This window comes from Ictidomys tridecemlineatus, chromosome 3 (assembly GCF_052094955.1).
Source record: "Ictidomys tridecemlineatus isolate mIctTri1 chromosome 3, mIctTri1.hap1, whole genome shotgun sequence".
NCBI classification, from domain to species: Eukaryota; Metazoa; Chordata; class Mammalia; order Rodentia; family Sciuridae; genus Ictidomys; species Ictidomys tridecemlineatus.
Window position 1 is genome coordinate 74,492,388 of NC_135479.1, and position 18,088 is coordinate 74,510,475.

The 18,088-nt window shown below is 52.0% G+C and overlaps 1 protein-coding gene across 4 annotated transcripts in view; it reads right to left on the reverse strand.

Annotated features, from left to right (window-relative positions):
- Col7a1 (collagen type VII alpha 1 chain) overlaps positions 1-14,349 on the reverse strand; it is a 32,999-nt gene extending 18,650 nt beyond the window's left edge. For 2 of the 4 annotated variants that reach the window (XM_078043152.1, XM_021727426.3), the window contains exons 1-48: positions 14,206-14,347; positions 14,016-14,101; positions 13,315-13,495; positions 12,169-12,328; positions 11,986-12,079; positions 11,739-11,900; positions 11,443-11,606; positions 11,236-11,365; positions 11,029-11,145; positions 10,780-10,926; positions 10,577-10,693; positions 10,352-10,501; positions 10,145-10,273; positions 8,886-9,029; positions 8,673-8,798; positions 8,440-8,583; positions 7,784-7,903; positions 7,501-7,644; positions 7,021-7,146; positions 6,785-6,931; positions 6,416-6,538; positions 5,929-6,075; positions 5,544-5,678; positions 5,312-5,458; positions 5,099-5,235; positions 4,697-4,823; positions 4,460-4,606; positions 4,200-4,372; positions 4,066-4,101; positions 3,956-3,982; positions 3,821-3,865; positions 3,684-3,746; positions 3,186-3,266; positions 3,058-3,093; positions 2,882-2,917; positions 2,645-2,716; positions 2,455-2,532; positions 2,214-2,240; positions 2,079-2,132; positions 1,900-1,962; positions 1,742-1,801; positions 1,586-1,621; positions 1,348-1,392; positions 1,234-1,269; positions 705-749; positions 577-612; positions 423-458; positions 29-61 (exon numbers count right to left, since the gene is read on the reverse strand). In XM_078043152.1, coding sequence (XP_077899278.1) covers positions 29-61; positions 423-458; positions 577-612; positions 705-749; positions 1,234-1,269; positions 1,348-1,392; positions 1,586-1,621; positions 1,742-1,801; positions 1,900-1,962; positions 2,079-2,132; positions 2,214-2,240; positions 2,455-2,532; positions 2,645-2,716; positions 2,882-2,917; positions 3,058-3,093; positions 3,186-3,266; positions 3,684-3,746; positions 3,821-3,865; positions 3,956-3,982; positions 4,066-4,101; positions 4,200-4,372; positions 4,460-4,606; positions 4,697-4,823; positions 5,099-5,235; positions 5,312-5,458; positions 5,544-5,678; positions 5,929-6,075; positions 6,416-6,538; positions 6,785-6,931; positions 7,021-7,146; positions 7,501-7,644; positions 7,784-7,903; positions 8,440-8,583; positions 8,673-8,798; positions 8,886-9,029; positions 10,145-10,273; positions 10,352-10,501; positions 10,577-10,693; positions 10,780-10,926; positions 11,029-11,145; positions 11,236-11,365; positions 11,443-11,606; positions 11,739-11,900; positions 11,986-12,079; positions 12,169-12,328; positions 13,315-13,495; positions 14,016-14,100 — 4,668 coding nt within the window. In that variant the 5' untranslated portion in view covers position 14,101; positions 14,206-14,347. Of the gene's footprint in view, positions 1-28; positions 62-422; positions 459-576; positions 613-704; positions 750-1,233; positions 1,270-1,347; positions 1,393-1,585; positions 1,622-1,741; positions 1,802-1,899; positions 1,963-2,078; positions 2,133-2,213; positions 2,241-2,454; positions 2,533-2,644; positions 2,717-2,881; positions 2,918-3,057; positions 3,094-3,185; positions 3,267-3,683; positions 3,747-3,820; positions 3,866-3,955; positions 3,983-4,065; positions 4,102-4,199; positions 4,373-4,459; positions 4,607-4,696; positions 4,824-5,098; positions 5,236-5,311; positions 5,459-5,543; positions 5,679-5,928; positions 6,076-6,415; positions 6,539-6,784; positions 6,932-7,020; positions 7,147-7,500; positions 7,645-7,783; positions 7,904-8,439; positions 8,584-8,672; positions 8,799-8,885; positions 9,030-10,144; positions 10,274-10,351; positions 10,502-10,576; positions 10,694-10,779; positions 10,927-11,028; positions 11,146-11,235; positions 11,366-11,442; positions 11,607-11,738; positions 11,901-11,985; positions 12,080-12,168; positions 12,329-13,314; positions 13,496-14,015; positions 14,102-14,205 lie in introns of all 4 variants that reach the window. The other 2 variants (XR_013436477.1, XR_013436478.1) reach the window with 2 other exon arrangements.
- Positions 14,350-18,088: the final 3,739 nt, after the last annotated feature.

Consider the following 18,088-nt stretch of genomic DNA (forward strand, 5'->3'; position numbering starts at 1 on the left):
CAACTTCCCCTCCCCTCACCAGATGTACCTTTTCTCCTTTGGCTCCCGCACCAGCAGGTCCCTAAAAACAAATAGTATAAATATTACTTGACCCCACCTGCAGTTCAAAGGATCAAAATCTTGATTGGAATGGGTTATATATAACTGGAAATCATAGAGCAGCCTTTGCCCAGAGGTCTCAGGGTCACCACTGAGAGCAGGGGGGTTATACAAAATGTGATAACACAAAGTTTGTGACAAGTATGGTGGTTAAAGGTTCAGAGGATCACAATAAGGAGTCTGGAAGCAGGTTATAGCATAAAAAAAGTCACAGACTTCTGAGCCTGCCCAGGAATCCAGGGTTATAGAGTCACATAGTATTGTTTATAGGTCACTGCTCCAGGGATGTGCTGGGCTCAGAACCCCATCCTTCCCACACTCACCACTACTGCAGGGTCCCCAGGGCGACCAGGCTCTCCCTGAGAAGAGAGTATAGGGGCAGGGACAGGTTAGAGATCTACCTAAGAACCCAAGTTTCCAGTGTCCCACCTGCCACATTCTGATGCCAGGAGGTACAACACCCAGCCCACAACTCACCTTCTCTCCACGGCGGCCAGTGGGTCCTGGTGGCCCCTGTATGTGAAGAAAATATGAACTCAAGTGGAAAGTAGGAGAGGAAGACCACACAAAAGTCCCACTCCTCATCCCAGCAGTCATAGACTCACTTCAGGACCCTCAGCTCCAGGACGTCCAGCAATCCCAGGCAGTCCCTGGGGAAGAGGAATAGAATTGCTGCTCCAGGTAGTGGGGTGGGGAGAAAGGGGATCATGAATAAACAGTGGGTCGAGACTGGGGGTCAGAACTAAAGAGGAGTTGTGGAGAACTGAGATTTAGGTAGCAGGAGTCAAACTTGGCTGGAGGGCAGAGACCAGGTCATGAAAGTCAAGGTCAGTACAGTAAGGTCAGAAGGTTAAAACCCAGGTCCCTGGGGTTGAGGACTAGAGTCTGCATTAGTGGGGATTAAGAATTGGGTAAAGGGGCTGGGGATATAGCTCAGTTGGTAGAGTGCTTGCCTTGCATGCACAAGGCCCTGGGTTCACTCCCCAGCACCAAAAAACAAAACAAACAAACAAGAATCAGGTAAAGATGGGTGGATAACAGGATTAGCAGACATCAAGGGAAAGAAGTCAGAATCAGGAGGGGGCACAGAGTTCATAGGTAAGTTGGCACTGGCACTGAAGTCAGTGGGCTTACCTGGGGTCCCACTGGGCCAGGAAGTCCCCATTCACCCTGATGGAATAGAAGAGGTATCAGAGCTAAGTCTGACCCCAGATCCTCATTAGCCCAAGAGTCCCAGACTGCACTTACTTTTTCTCCAGTCTCACCCTGGATCCCTGTCAGTCCCCTGTCACCCTGGGAAGAGAGAGGATGGGAGAGGGGCCTTGACTGGTAAAACCAAACAAGGTGTTGTAAACTCCAACTATCCCCCCTTCTCTGAAACCACATCCTCCAACCTGGACAGAACCCCTATCTTCTGGTCTTCCAGCCTCCCCTAACACCAGAGTATCACTCTTCACTCCTGAAGAGTACTAGTACTAGTACTCACTTTGGGGCCAGTGACTCCAGGAGGTCCCTGCAAGCCCTGGAAAGGATGAAATTGGCAATTCAAAGATTAAAGTTTGGGCAAAAGGAAAGAGTAGGAGTTAATGGTTGAAGGTGGGGTCATACCTACCACATTCAGAATTCCCAATCCCTAACTCACCGGCTCACCCGGGGTCCCAGGTTGTCCTGGGAGGCCTGGGGCTCCATCCTCACAGTCACCCTGTCAGAGAAACACATGTTAGGAAGACACAGGGAAGCCCTGACCCCACACCCAGCCTCTTGCCTTTGAACTAAGATACCAAGAGACAAGTTTCCTACCTTTTCTCCTTTCTTTCCAGGGGGACCAACTGGGCCTTGGGGTCCAGGGTTTCCAGGAAGACCCTAGGAGGAATGCATAAACATATGAATCTAGGAACAAATCCCAGGCCCAGCAGAGCCCCCAGTTTCTACCCAAATCCCTGAGCAGGTTCCCCAGTAGAGCATCAAGGTTCCCTCACCGGCAGTCCAGGTTCTCCAGATGCCGTGCTACCAGTACCTGGTCCAGGGGGACCCTGGGAGAGAACAGCAAGTCAGGGGATGGCCAGAGGAATCCGTCTCCAAGCCGCCACCTGCATGTCTTATACCTAACTTACCCGTTCCCCACGATCACCTTTGTCACCCTGGAAAACAGATTATGACCCCATGAATCTGTACCATACCTCCTTCCCCAAGACACCAGATAGACAAGAGTCATAGTGAGTAGATTATAAGGATCACATGGGAACTGAGGAGTCATGACATGGGTGGGGGTCAAAAGGTCAGAACAATCAGTAGGTGTTGTAGGTTTCAGTGGAGTCATCGGGTCTTTGAATCACATGGGGGTCATGCTATTACCTTCACAGCTGTTCCAGGAAAGCCAGGGGGACCACGAGGTCCTGGATCTCCCAAAGGGCCACGAGGTCCAGGAGGGCCCTAATGAAGAGACAAAGTATAAGGTGCAAACCCCACAAATCTTATTCTCTTCTACACATTAGTTCCACACTGCAGATCACCTGCTCCCTCCCACATAATCCCTGGGACTTACCGAAGGTCCAGGGTCCCCTTTCTTTCCAGGAAGCCCTAGTCCCTCTACTCCAGTGACTTGCCCAGGCTCTCCCTACAGGGACAGAGAGCAGTAGGCAGGGTAGTGAAGGTTCAAGGTGGAAGAAAATTCTAAAGGTACCCCAGCTATTCCTTACCACACCTCAGGCCTGGCCCAAGATTGCCTGCAGCAACCTCTTCTTCCCTAGGACAACTTGACCCTCATTCCCCCTTCACCTACCGGCTCCCCCTTCGGGCCTCGAGGTCCTCGCTCTCCCTAAGGACAAAACAGAGCAGACAGTGGTGCTTTAGGCTCAGGTAAATCTCAGGGTGGCCCCATGGGCCAACAACACCCCAGCCCAGCCTCCCCATCCTGTAGAAAGAACCCTGGGAAAGCAAAGAAGGGAAGGCACTTACCGGTTCCCCACGAGGGCCAGGCCACCCTGGGGAGCCCTGTAAATGGAGGCAAGAGTCAAAACAGTGAGAACCACCCACTCACTCAAGCATTTGTCCTACCAAGGCCTGAAAGGGCAAAGTTTTCTCACCTTCAAGCCAGGGGTTCCAGGAGTTCCAGGAGTCCCAGGGCGACCAGGGTTGCCTGGAGGCCCATCTGCACCAGGGAAGCCCTAAGGAGGCAAAGAGATCAGAAGAGGAAAGGACCCCCTCTCCAATGCCCTGCTTTGCTGAAGGAGCCCCAGTCCATCAACCAGGGATTCCCACCCCATAGTCCTCCAAGTATTGTCAGGGGTGGAGCCAAAGGACAGAGAATGGCCCCTCTGAACTGAACAGCATGATAAGGCAGAAAGTATTCCCTGCATCTGGGACCCATAACTGCTACCTGGAGCCTCCCGAGAGGATCTCATGGCCTCTCTGACCCCTCCACTTCAGAGTTTCCACCAAGTCTTTGATGTAGTTTATAATCTCCACTTAGGCTTCTAGGAATACTCTGCGCTCCTAATTCTACTTCCTCTTTGTTCCTTCTAAAACCCCTGAGAACACTAGGAAGAGCAACCTGGGGGACACCCCATGGTCTTCTCACTCACCCTTTCACCCTTTCCAACAGTACTTCCAGGAGGGCCTTGGGGGCCAGGAGCACCAGTCCTGCCCTGAGAGGGGAGAGTAGGTAAGGAGATAGGTAGTAAGCCAGTCAGGACAGGGACAGGTGTGGGGAGGCACTCACCGGGAGACCGGAGGGGCCAGGAGGCCCAGCTTGCCCTTTCAGGCCCTAGGAAGAGTGATCAGTGAGTTCCATGCTGTCAGTTCTCCTTGCTCCACTGATGCCCAACCCATTGTATACTCCCACAAGGCTACTCACCATCATTCCAGGTTCCCCTTTCTGGCCCTGGGAAAAGACATATCAGCGAGAATCAGCATGACTAGCCTCAGATGTGGCCTTTACCCACTCACTCACGCCTGGACACTTACCTTTGGACAATAAATGGAGCAAGGCTCTGGCCGTGGCTATGAACACAAGATCTCTTTAAGTCCATTTGATCCTTTCAAGAGCCCCAGGTCCCCTCTTCTATACCACCTAGCACCCCCAGAGGCCTCTTCCAAACCTGAGTGGCTGAGGCTGCTTGACACAGGGCTATTGCCAGATCACTGACTGCCCGGTTCAGACTTGGACCATCATCCACAGCAAAGAAGTTCTGCACAGGGTCCACGCCTGGCACCAAGCGACGTAGCTGTTCTGGGTCAGCTCCAGCCAAGCCCAACATCATCACCTTGAGCCCTAAAGAGGGGTCCAGTAGCCTGCATGATGTCCCCTCTGGGGCCATCCCTGTTCCCAGATCCCATTCCCATCAGCCCAATTCCTCACCAGCAGACTGGGCCTCGCGGATAGGACTGAATATGTCACCTCTCAATGGCTCATCCACTAACAGAACCATAACCCCAGGTACTTGTTGTCGGCGCCCAGGAGCATCTGGTGCCAACAGATGTCTGTGAGCTGTGACCACAGCTGTGCCTGGGAGGAAAGACATGGTAGAATTGGGAGGTGGGAAACCAAGCTCCTAATAGGGAATCCCAAGGAGTCCATGCTCACTGCAGTCCTCACCCAAGTTGTTCCCACTTGGGTCCATGTAGGGGATGTCACGGATCTTCTGCAATATGATGTCAAGGTCATGGGAACTATTCAGTGGGAATAGTAGGGAGGGCCGGTGACTGTAGGATAGCAGGCCAACCTGGGGTAGAGGGAGATACAGAGCCTGGGAGGGATGACAAAGCAGTGATGGGAACAAATAGAGCCTAGAGAAACAGAGGGGGGGATGACTAAATTTAAATTTCTTATTAGGAGGTCAGTAATGATAATAGAATAGGGAGCCAAACAGCAGGTGAGATCTGGAGCCTGGGAGAAAGACTGGACCTGTGGTGGGGTAGAGAGATGGTGACTAGTGTGGAGCCTGGGATGAGCAGAGAGGTGGGGGGACATATGGTCTGACTGCCTTTAGGGTCAAACCTGGGTAGCCTGTGGCCCAAGAGGCCCAAGTGCCAACACCAACTGCTCCAGGACCTGCCTAGCAGCCTCTGCACGGTGAGCATTGTCTCTAGTAGCATGTAACAGGAACACCACATCCACTGGGCCATGGGAACACACTGCAGGAAGGGGTCAAGTTACTGATGGGCCCATCTAGCAATCCTTCTTAGGCCTCTCCTACTGTGCCTTCTATACCTGGCTTCTGTGTAACAGAGGCCTCAGGACCCAGCACATCCCCGCGGACAGGTGTCAGGGAGAATATATAGGAGATGCCAGGCTCTAGTCCTGTCACCCGCTGGGAGCTCGAGATGCCTGGAAGTGTCTGTGGGGTCCCTGGTACTTCTGCAAAGGACAAAACTTCATTAAGAAGGAGGCCCTCTATGGAGCTCCAACTGCCAGCCCACCCCAACCTTGGCCTCACACTCACCCTGGCCAGTGCTTCTGAGTGGCTGCCAGGATAGGATGTACCTGGATGCCCCAGACACTGGGGTCCAGGCCAGAGTTACTGAGTCGATCGAGGTTTCCACCACATTTAGTTCAGTACTTGGAACACGAGGTGACTCTGAAGGAGAAATCAAAGATCAAGGTGTCCTGAGAACCCAAAGGAGAGAGTTCTGAGATCCTGGAGCAGGTTATCTTAGAGAAGTGTCATGGGAGGTCATGCTGTGATTACTCTAGGGTCAAGTGTGTGGGAGGACAACAGAAGTCACTCAGAATCTGGGGTGCAGGAAATCAGGATGGGTCATTAGTGTGAGGCAGGGGACGAGCCCCGACCCGAGCACACCAAAGTAGAGTGGGACCTCTAGGCTCACCAGTGTGTGCAGTCACCTCCCTGGGGGGTCCTTCTCCAGCTGGCCCTAGGACACTCAGCCACACGTGGTACAGTGTCCCTGGCTTCAGCCCGTCCAGAAGGTAGCTGCTGAGTTCAGGTCCCAAAACCCTAGAGTGTTCCTGGCCACCTGGGGCAGAAATGAGGGTGGGACCAGGAGCATGTGGGAAGATGCTACCTACCAGTATTAGTGAATTCCACTCCTCACTAACCCCCACCAACCTCACTGACTGACTCAGGGTTCACCCTCCCTATTGATCTTCCTTATTCTCCCTATAGCTGCCTACTTTTCTGACCCTCCCCAACTGATCCTCTAGGGCCTCCTTTATCCCACCCACCTCACTGATTAATCCCACCCCTATCTCAGATCCTGCAGACCCTGCTCCCATTGACCTTGTCAATCTCACTGGCTCTGCCCACAGCCTTGCCCCCACTTGGTTAGGTCCCTAACCTATTGGGGCACCTCTCACCCTCAGGTTGCCAGCGAAGACGGAATCCATGTGCCCCAGGCACCTGTTCCCAGCGGAGTCTCAGTGAGTGCTCACTGCGCTGCACTACGCGAAGTGTCTCTAAGGCTGTTGGAGCCTCAGGTGCTTGAGAGAAAACGTGGGACTCAGGGAAGCTCTGCACCGACTGACCCCAATGTCAATCCCACACACTCACCTGTCCCAACCAGCCCCTCTACCTGTCTCAGGCTTCACCCTTCCTCTTTTCTCAGATTCTGCCCCTACTGGCTCATTACCAATACTTGGTCCCATTTCCAAATCCAAGCACCAGCCCCACCCCACAGACAATCCAAACCCCATTTCAAGGCTCGCTCCCGCCCAAGATCCGCCTACGTGTGGTGACGACAATGGAGACAGGTGCGCCCTCTCGGTCACCAATAAGTGCGGTCACTCGCACAGAGTAGCTGACTCCGCCTTCAAGACCCCTGATCTCTGCAGAGTCAGTATTTCCTGGGAGTATCTGATGTCTCATGGGGCCACCTGGCCATGCAAGCAAAGACCAGCAGTCAGGGTTGTACCAGAGGAGCAATCCCAGTCATAAAGAACAAGGGTGAACCAGGGAGCCAAACCTTCACTCCGGCCCCAAGCCAGTCTGTATGCTGTGGCTCCAGTGACCCCTACCCAGGTGACCCGAAGAACATCACTGGAAGCATTGAGGATCTGCAACTTGGACACACTGCCCACAGGTTCAGGAGCTAGGAACACAGTCAAGGAAAGAGATCAGGGCCACTGGGTATCTAGCAGAGAACAAGGTGGCAGTGCAGGCATGGTAAATGCAGAGAAAATCTGAAGGTTAGGTGAGTTTAGGGTGGACTGGTCAGAGTAGGAAACCCTGAGGAGGTCAGTGATTCATAGTGGGCAGTGTGGGACACCCATACTGTTATGGATACTTAATCATCATGAGTGGTTCAGAATGGACAAGACTGTCATTGAGCAGTGGTGGAATGGGCAGCTGGAACAGTCAGGAAAGTCTCTGGTAGAGACTTTACACAGTAAGGCAAAATAGCCAATGTGGTGTGGTGGCTAGCAGGTAGCCAGGGTCCACTCACCAGTCCTCACAACAACAGAGGCAGGGGCCCCATCCACACCGGTCACTTGGGCCCTCACGTGTATTGTATACTCAGTATCTGGCTCCAGCCCATCTAGCTCAGCCACTGTGGCCTCCCCAGAAACCAACTGGGATTTCTCTGTGCCTGGGAACAGGGATAGAAGCAGTTCCAGGGCTAGCCATACTCTGTCCCCCAACCCTCAACCTGGACCCCCAAGAAAAACTCCAGCCCCTATTCCATCCAGATCTGCCACCCACAACCCTACCAAACTCCTGACTCCCACCGTGGCCTGAGTGCCAGGAAATTCTGTATCCTGTGGCACTAGGAACCCTGGTCCAGGCAATGGTGATGGATGAGCTGCCAGCTTGAGTCACATGAACTGTCCTCACTGGGCCCACTGGGTCTGGGAAGAGAGGCAATGGGGAATCTGATGGGGGAGGGAACAGGAATCATCTAATAAGGGAAGACTATGAGAGTCTAACAGGAGACAGGGACCTGATAAAGGAGATGATGAATGGTTCAGATGGGGAAGGAATGGGAATCTGAGCTGGCAGGTGACAGGAATATAAGAGACAACAAGCTCTGACAGAGAGAGGGAAATCTGGTAGAGATTTTAGGAGGCACAGAGTGGGGTCTGTCAAATGAGAAAGTGGAAGTCTGAGAGTTATGTCCAGGAGAAAAAGTGGTGAGGGTCTGAGGGATAAGTAGTAGAAATACAGGGCAAAGATAGTGGGAGATTTAGAGGAGAGGCAGAGGAATCTGAAGAAGTGGGGACTTAAGGAGACCATGGAGACTGGAGGGGAAAGCAGTAGGAAGAAGCAGTAGGAATGTAAGGGGGAGACTGGAGTTCTGGGGAGAAGCAGGGATCTGAGCACAGAGGTATAGGAGTCTGAATGGACACTAGAGGCAGAGATCCAAGGAACTGGGTCAGGCCCTGACCGGTTCGAGCTATGATGGTCACAGGGGGGCCCTCCTCTCTCCCTCGAAGTGCAGACACAGCCACCTGGTAGGAGGTTCCAGGCTGCAGCCCCAGGATGTCTGTGGCAGTAGCGTCTGGGGGCAATGTCTGACTAGACTCTGGACCTAGGAACAGAGAGAAATGCTGGCATGACTTCTGTCTATCCCCTTAGTTCCCCATACTCTGATCATACCCCTACACATCCCACACTGACCACTGCTTGTCTTCCAAGTAATCCGAAATCCACTGGCTCCAGGAACAGGTTCCCAGGCCACTCTTACTCTCGTTGCATCTGACAACACAACTCGTAGTCCTGGGACAGCAAGTGGGGTTTCTGGTTCTAGGAGTTAAAGACAGGGGCCAGGGTCAAGATCAGAGCAGGAGTCAATCAATCAGCTGTTCCTCATAAGCCTCTCACAGGGCTCACCTCGGCGAATAGTCAGGACACTAGCACTACCCTCACGTGCACCCACTCGAGCAGACACCCGCACAGTGTAGCTGAGCCCAGCACGAACATCATCCAAATCAAAGGCTGTCTGACTCCCAGGAAGAACCAGTGTTCTCTCAACCCCTGAAAGAGAAGGAAGGGTTGGTGGGTAGGGGTCAGTTAGAGACAAGAATGTAGATAATGTCAATCAGTGATGAACAGGGACACATGATGAGATGACTCATGGGGGATAGGAGTTAGTGAAAATGGGACACAGATGAAAAGGTGAGAGATGAGGACACAGGTTAAAAGCAGCCAGTGATGAATGGCAACACTGATTAACAGGGGCCAATGTTGAATGGGGACACTGGATGACAGGGGTAAATAGAAACACAGGTTGTAAGATGACAGGAGTCAGTGGACAGCAATCAAGGTTGATAAGCCGTTGATAGAAATTGATGGAGGTACAACCACAAGAATGAAATCCTAATTGGAATGGGTTGTACTCCATGTATATATAATGTGTCAGAATACACATTTTTCTAAAAACAACAAATAAACAAAAAAGATTCTCATGGTAAGCAATCAGCACTAATCATACTTACAAATGGTATTATTCTATAACATGCACGTTTTGTTTTAGAAAGTAAAAGTTAAAAACTAATATCATTGGGGCTGGGGGTATGGCTCAAGTGGTAGTGTGCTGGCCTGGCATGAGCAAGGCACTGGGTTCGATCCTCAGCACCACATAAAAATAAAAATAAAGATATTGTGTCCACCTAAAACAAAAAAAAATTAATTTTTTAAAAATCTAATATCAAATCATAATTTTAAAAAAAGGCAAACTCAAAAAAAAAAAAAACAAAGAAATTGATGCAGGATGACAAAGGTCAGTATTCGATGAGGACATGAAATGAGAGGTTGGTGTGGACAGTAGTCCTGCTAGGATAAGAGAAGGGCAGTGATAAGAGCTTGTGGCTATGAAGAAGAATGAAAGTTATGGACAGGGATGCGGGGCAAGGAGTAGAGACAGAGCCAGCAGCAGAGGCCAGAGTTCTGGGAGTTAAAGACAGGGGCCAAAGTCAAAACCAGGACCAAGACCCTGTGACAGCTCTGGGCTCACTGCCATCTTGGGAGGTATATTGACAAAGAGATAGGGAAAAGCTTGTAGAGATCCAGGAGTGGAAGGAGATGGGGCAAGGGTGCAATCAGACCCTGAGGGCTGGAACTTTAGAGATTTTCTGGCTGCTTCCCCTCACCTTGGGTGCTGCGCAGAGTGATTCGGTACTCAGTGGCACTGGGGACAGGGCTCCAGGACACTCGTACTCGCTGCCTAGGCAGTTCAGTTGCTTGTAGGTCCATCACAGGGCCCACAGGCTGTTCTGGTCCTGTTGGAGAGCACAATGAGAGTTGATTTGGGTACCTGACACTTTCCCCAGTCACTTAGTCAGGCTGAGAGTTCTCACCAGTGGGGACCACAGTTGCAGGAGTGGCCACCTCACGACCCTCCAGCAGAGTGAAGAGTGTGAGGCGATATTCAGTGCCTGGCTGCAGCCTATCCAACTGGTAGTGAGTCACATCAGAGGGCAACACCACTTTCTGGGGTGGTTCCAAACCTGTAAGAAGACAGAGTCAGGTTAGCTGAAGCCCAACCCTAACTACTGCCTGCACAGCCCTCTCCCTGCACTGACCACTCTCGCGACGCCACTCCAACCGGTAGCCACTGGCCTCAGGCACCAAGTTCCAAGAAAGGAGAATGGATGTGGGTCCCAGAATAACAGGACGCAGGGTCTGCTCAACAGAAGAGTCTGACAAGGGCACATGGGACATCAATGGCCTCTTTGCCCTACCCTGCCTGCCCACCCAGCCCAAAGAAAGTGCTCAGCTTTCTCACCAGTGCGGGCAGTCAGGGAAGTAGCAGGCCCCACACTATGGCCGAGTAGGGTGCTCACAGTCACCTCATAGTCCATGCCAGGCTCCAGGTCACGTAGCAACAATGACCCTTGCCCAGGGCCCAGCTCCTGCTGCTGTGTTTCCCCACCTGCATGGGGCAACATAGAGGGGTCAATGGGCCCTGCAGACTCAGGACTCTATAATCTCGTCTGAAGTGCAGGAACTCCCCCATACCACACTTCTCACTTACCACTGAGAACCCGCCATGTCACACGGTAACCAGTAGCACCTGGCACACTCCGCCAGGCCACCAGGAGGCTGTGGGCTGTGGTATTCTGGATAGTTAGCTCTGGCCCCTCTAGGGAAGCTGGGGGTAAATAGAATCAGGAGTGGGCAAGGATTCTGGGGCTGGAGGGTATTTAGGTGAATGGGGTCAGAAGTTGGTAGAATTACTCACTAGTCTGAGCTGTCCCACTCACAGCCTCACCAATACTATTGGCATAGAGAGCAACCACAGTCACTTGGTACTCAGTCAGTGGCCGGAGACCCTGCAGCCACATGCTGGTCTCACCAGCTGGGACATTCACCTGCCCAGGATTAGAGGTTACCTCATCTTATCCAGTCAAGTCCTCAGCCACCCTCCTATCACTTCTGACATCCTTACCTCCCGCAGTTCCCCTGGCAGTGGTTGTCCCAGCCCTGTCAGAGGAGTGTACTGGACCTTATAGCCAGTCACAGGGCCACTAGCTGCTGTCCACTGTACTCTCAGAGATTGACTGCTTGGCTCAGACAGCACCAGGTCCCGGGGGCCAGTTGTTGAGTCAACAGCTGCCAATGAGGGAAATCAGGTGATGGGGCAGGAGGACCAGGGGTCTGAGCACATGTGATGGGTTCAGCACTCCCATGCTAGGGTTAGGTAAGTGGCCCAGGTTAGGGCACACAGTGTGGACAGGAACTCACAAGGCAAGGTCACAGGCACACCACCAGCAGTTGTGCACACTCTCCGAGAAATGAGGGGCAATAGGGTTCTCAAGATGCTGAAGTCATTGACGAAGAAGAAGAAATCATTGGTTGGTTGTGAGGCAACTCTCTTCAATTCCTCAGGGTCAGCATTCTTGATTCCTGAGGTGATGCCCAATCAGGACTCAGTTGCCTATATGTCCCATATGTCCACCCCAGCTGACCTGTCACCTAGCTTAGTACTCACCCACAGCAAACAGCTTGACCCCTTGTCCCTTCAGCCTCTGGACTGCTGTGTCTACCAGGTCCTGGGACTTCCCATCTGTGATCAGGATGCAGACCTAGAGCAGGTGCAGAGGCCAAATTAGGGCTGTTTCAGACATTTATTTTGGGGTCACCTTGGAAGGCCATGGTAGGGGTTAGGGATCACCTTGGGGATGCCAGGTCGGGCCAGCTGGGGCAGGAAGACATGGTCAGATACATGCAGAAGTGCAGCCCCTGTGCGAGTGTTGCCCCCCTTGTAGCTGAGTTCACGAATGGCACGAATCACATCACCCCCAGAGCCAAGTGCATCCAGGCCAAACTCTGTTCTGATAGGGGGAGGGAGCAACAGGCAAGGAGTCAGGACCTTTTCCAACCACAGTCTCCAGGAAGCCTTTGGCTGAGGCCTCTTAAGGATGCCCTTTATTCTGTGATTCCTGCTCCCCATCACTAAAGCCTCCAAGTTAATAAACCCCCAACGTGCTACTTTGTGTGCCACTTATGGCATCTGGGTAGACCTGGAGCCCTTGAGGTTCTAGGGAGATAGGATGTCTGGCTACATAATTATATTAATTATATGTGCAATGGTGCACACCTGTAATCCCAGCAGCTAAGGAGGCTGAGGCAGGAGGATCAAAGCCAGCCTCAGCCACAGTGAGGCACTAAGAAACTCAGTGAGACCCTGTCTCTAAATGAAATACAAAATAGGGCTGGGGAGGCTGAGGTTGTGACTCAGCAATAGAGTGCTTGGCTCATACATGTGGGGCACTGGGTTTGATCCTCAGAACCACAAAAAAAAAATGGATAAATAAACAAAATAAAGATATTGTATCCATACAACTAAAAAATAAAAATTAAAAAAAATAGGGCTAGGGATGGGGCTTAGTGGTGGAGTGCCCTGAGTTCAATCCTGGGACACCCCCCCCCAAAAAAAAATTGTATGTGGAAGATTCACTTTGGGGAAGGTGGACACTACCAGTCAGAGAGCCCTTCTAGTGAATTGAGAGGCTTGAAAGTGACTAGAGCTAGAACATGAAGAGAGTTCCTGGGTCCCCTCTTGGACTCCAAATCTCTATCCAGATAAGGAAACAGAGCCTCCTGTGTTGGGCAGAGTACTAGCCTGGAAGTGTTTCAGGCATCAGCACTCTTCCCAGTGAATCTCTCTCCTGTCTCCAGAGGAGATGCTAGGGAGGGGCTCTCTGGGCTTCCCAAGGCCCCCATCTGGAAGGGCCTGGCCTACAGGTTTCTGGGCTCTGTACCCTGTCTGTAGAAGGGGTCTTAGTGAGGTCTACAGTTCCTCAGGGCCACTACTTACCGTGGGTCATCACTGTACTGAACTGCAGCAAAACGAACACCCTGTGTACCAGCTGCCCCAGAGAAAGGCAGCACCAGCCCCTCCAGGAAGCCCCGCACTTCTCGGAAGTTGCCTCGGCCAATGGAGGAGGAGCCGTCCAGTAGAAACACGATGTCAGCGGCATAAAGGCGAGTGCAGGTCACTGGAGCCGAAAGGAAAGACTAAGATCTTTTCTGGGAGAGCACCCATTTCCTCCAGGCACTGTGGTCCCCTGTAACTGAGGGGCAAGGCTGCGGAGAGTAGGCCTCATATACTTATGCAAACTGGCTGGTTCTGTGTGGCCTGGGAGCTTTGGAGGGAGCTACAATGGGACCCAGAGCACACTCTCCTGCAGAGAATTGGAAAGTGCTGGGAGAGAGAGTTGTCCTCACTGGTGTGGATCTATCTGGAACTGAGGTCAGTCTCAGGGGACCAGTGAGGAGTGGCATAAAGCAGAAGAGCCAGCATGCATCTAGGGTGCCAGAATTTGGGTCTGTGCAGGATAAGAGGCAATTTGGAAGAACCCAGCACCAGATTGTGGAGCATTTGAGGAGTCTGAGAGATTTAGGAGGCATGCCCCCAGGAGGAATCCATGGGGATTGTGGAGATATGGAGGAAGGTATTAGTGATGAAGGCCAAGTAGAGCCATGGGTGACAAGGTATTCTTCCTAGCTTGTGCCCACCTCTTTCCCTGGGCTGAGCCCACACTTTGGACGACCTGGTCAGGATCCCGGCACAGAGCGCGGCCAACAGGAGCCGCAGCTTCATCCTGGGTGATAGAAACGATCAGAGATACTCCCATCTCTGTCTCTTGCCCCGTTGGCTTTACTAGGTCCCAACTCAGTGTTCCCCCACCCCGAGTTCTGATCTTGCCTGTGAAACCGCCTGCTCCTGCAGCCGCCGTCGCTGCCGCCGCAGCCTCCGTAGAGCGGGCACTCTGCAGAAAAGTCCCGATCCGGCGGGTGGAGCCGCGGGTGGAGCAGCGGGCGGGGACCAAAGATGGCCCGCCCTCACCCACCTCCCTGAGAGGTTACCGCCCTCACCCCTCTTTCCCCAGAAAGATAATATGACGCACTTAAGAGCAAAGCCCCCATCCTGCGTCCTGGGAATCCCCCCCCTTTCTTGACAGATGATGAGGGAGCTCCTCAACCCCATCTGGGATTACAAGGCTTGTTCTTTTAGGTCAGAGTGACCAGTCACGACAGCTGGAGGCTGAAATGTGAATAGGTTCCTGCAGACCAAAGGGTAGCAGCAGGATGGTGGGGGCGGGGGGGGGGGCAGGGGCTGCAGCTGAAGATGACTCACCCCCAACTAGGGGGTGCCCAGACAAGCCTGCAGGCCATGGGTCCCGACTAAGGACACTCCTGTGAATCAGTCATGTTCTGTCTGGTGGGTCTCCTGTGCCCCACCCCAACCTCCTTGACAGAGCAGCCTCCAGCAAAAGGAAACTGGGCCTGAGGGAGATCAAGGCCCCATTGGGCTGGATATAACTAATGCATCCCTCCTCTTTGGAGGGAGAACCCAGGAGGAGGGAGAACCTGTATTATGCTTATGCATAAGCGTCCATCCCAGTACCCCTGCACTCCCTACTATGACTTGAGTAAGTCCTTGGTGGATGCATTCCAGCTGTATTCTCAGGGAGTGGGTTAGTCCATATGTGGAGGGTGAGACCACCCACTGTGGCAGCTGATCCCTTAGGAATCTACCTCCTGGTGTCCTCATCCCAAGCCAGGTCCCCCTACCTACATGTCTTTATTCTGATCTGCTGGAGTTCCTTCCTTCAATCTAGTCTTCACCTAACTGCCCTACCAGGCCCAGAAGTCACTTTTAATATACTTATAGCTTCTTCCTTCATAAATACCACCACCCTTCTCTTATTCCTCTCCCCTTAATCAGGCTGATTTCCCATCCCTCTCCTCTAATTAACACTGTGACTATAAACAGTCTCCACTTAGGCTCAGAGGAAGTGAGTCTTTGCATATGCATCTTTCTTCAGCTGGGTAACACTAAGGCAGACACTCCCAAGAAAAGCCAGCCCCCAGTTGGGCCCTGATCCCTGTTTTCTTGCCAGTCCTAGATAATTCTGGGCAGCCCATTACATATCTACACTTACTACACTTACTGGGCCCCTTCCAATATGCTTGACCCTACAGCCTTCCTCCCATGGAGATCAATCCATGGACTGAGTCAGGGAATGGGGATAGAATTTCTATTACATGTTTCCCCTTGAGTCTTTCTGGACTTTCTGGTATGGCCAAACCTCAGAGTAGTGAGGACCAGCCAATACTGCCTATTTTCCTGTTGCCCATGAAGGCTGGATCTGCCCATTTTCACTGTCTGCCACCACCATCCCCCATCCCCAACTATCCTAGAACACGGTGCAGTGACCTTAGGGGACCCAAAACCCTTTTCCAAGGTCAAGGTCTCCGCAGCTGTGTTCCAGGACTCCCACCCCAACCTTGGAAGGTGTGCTCTAAGTAAAAATAGCAGAAAACCAAACGACTTCTCATCAGAGGCAGCTCCTGCTCCTAAGACTATCACCTCCCCTGTAAGGGTAGGTGAGAGCAGGGTCTCAGAGAAGGAATGCACAATATGGACATACATGTACACATGCATCCAGCCTTTAGGAAAAGACAGGAGACCCAGCTAGAGAAAGTGGGCATACAGGCAAAGCTCACCAGAACTAAGTGCACCCAGAAAGGAAGGGCTGCTGTGAGGGAGACACTCAGAAGATATTTGAGACAGGCTTTTGGGAAGGAAGAAGGCTGGGAATGTGTACATGTAGCCTAAGACATAGCCTTGGAGGTCAGTACCTACCTGCACCTCTTCCAGGGCACTGAGACCCCCAGAGTTCAAACTTCTCCATCCTATACTTCCCTAGACACTCCTTTCCTTGGTTTAATCACCAGCTCTGCCAAATGGCACTATGTCTCCAATCAAGGACTCTTCTTGGGGTTCTAGCTATATAGATCCTATTGTCTTAGATGCCACCAAACTCCTCACCAGAATCATAGCTAAAGGTGAGCAGGTTGTCCCCTCCAATCCACTCCTCTCTAGGTCTCCCATACTGCTAGAGATTCTGTTCTGCAAGTACCTCCATAACCTACCCTATCTCTCCCTATGGCCACAACCACAGCATGGTTCACCAGGACTGCACAGAAATCCAGCCAAGTCCCTGTGCCAATGAAATCTCAGCTTTGACCAAGTCACATAGTAACCTCCAGTGCACCTCCCCAACATGCCTCTAAAGGAAATATCAAATGCCCTGAATAGAATGCAAGGAGACCAGATGACTCCCAGTGGCTCCAGCTCTTATGTCCAGTCCACCTGGACTTTGGAGGACAGGCATTGGTGTAGAAATCAAGTGGCCTCCTCCAGGAGCTCAAACTTAGGGCAACAGACTTAGCAATGATCCCCCCTGTCTGGGTGCCACATCTCTTAAAGCTACTGGGGTTTGGTCCATCAAGGTTCTGTGCCACCCAACAGCTTTCCTCCAATTGGTCACATAATAGGAAGATTATTTGTTAAATGCCCCAGTCCTAGGCCATAGGAGGCATTAGACAGATGTCTCCTAATTGACAACTTGTGGCATGAAGTAGGGGTAAGGGAAAGGCACTGGGTCAGAGACTGATTCAAGGTTTTGCCTATTTTCAGGCTAAGATGCTGGGGAGACTTCAGCATAGCCCTATCCTCACAAAACTTGTCCCAGGACCTCTGCTCATGACTGTCAGCCAAAGACATCCTCAGAGGAGACTCAAGCCCCTCACTTCCTTTTTCACTCTTGGGCTCCCCAGGAACTTGAATGTGGAAAGACAGGGCAAGGGTACAGAAAGAGCTATACCTGCCCACCTGCTGTGGGGACCAGGACCCAAAGGGGTAAACAAAGGACAAGGTAGCTGAGAGCTCCACTAGGTCCTGACAGCTTCAAGAAATAGGGAGAGGGGAGAGGCTGGGTGCAGTGACGCATGCCTATAATCCCAGCGGCTCCACAGGCTGAGGCAGGAGCATCAAAAGTTCAAAGGCAGCCTCAGCAAAAGTGAGGCACTAAGCAACTCAGTGAGACCCTAAATAAATAAAATATAAAATAGGGCTGGGGATGTGGCTCAGTGGTTGAGTGCCCCTGAGTTCAATCCCTAGTACCCTCCCTCCTCCAACACACCCACACACCCACAAAAAAAAAAAAAAAAGGGAGAGGGGCTGGGATTGTGACTCAGTGGTAGAGTATTTGCCTAGCATGTGAGAGATACTAGGTTCGATCCTCAGCACCACAAATAAATAATGGCCATCTACAACTAAAAAAAAAAAAAAAAAAAAGTTAAAAAAAAAAAAAAGAAATGGGGAGGGGATCTACAGCCTAACAGCTCAGGACTTGCCTGAGACAGATCTAGTGGAGGGAGGGGGCTTAGGCCCCACTGAGCTCAGGGCTATTCTTGGAGCCTGAGTCAGTGGCAAATCGGGGCAAAGCATTCTTACTCTGCCTGTACAGGCAGCAGTTAGAAACCAAGAGAATTCCGTGCCCCAGGCTATCCTCTTCCAGGACTCAAGAGTAAACACAAAGAAGGCTTCCTTAGGGAAAGTTCGGTGCCTCCTGATCTGTCCTACCAGACCAGGGACTGCCAGGAAGCAACTATGTATAGAGTCCGCAGTGAGGGGTTTGCCACCCAAGCACCTAGCTTCCAGGCTGGGACCCCTATTAGGACACTGGCTGGGGTTATTCCCATGAACTCCCACATCCCACTCTTGAGACAAGCTGGCT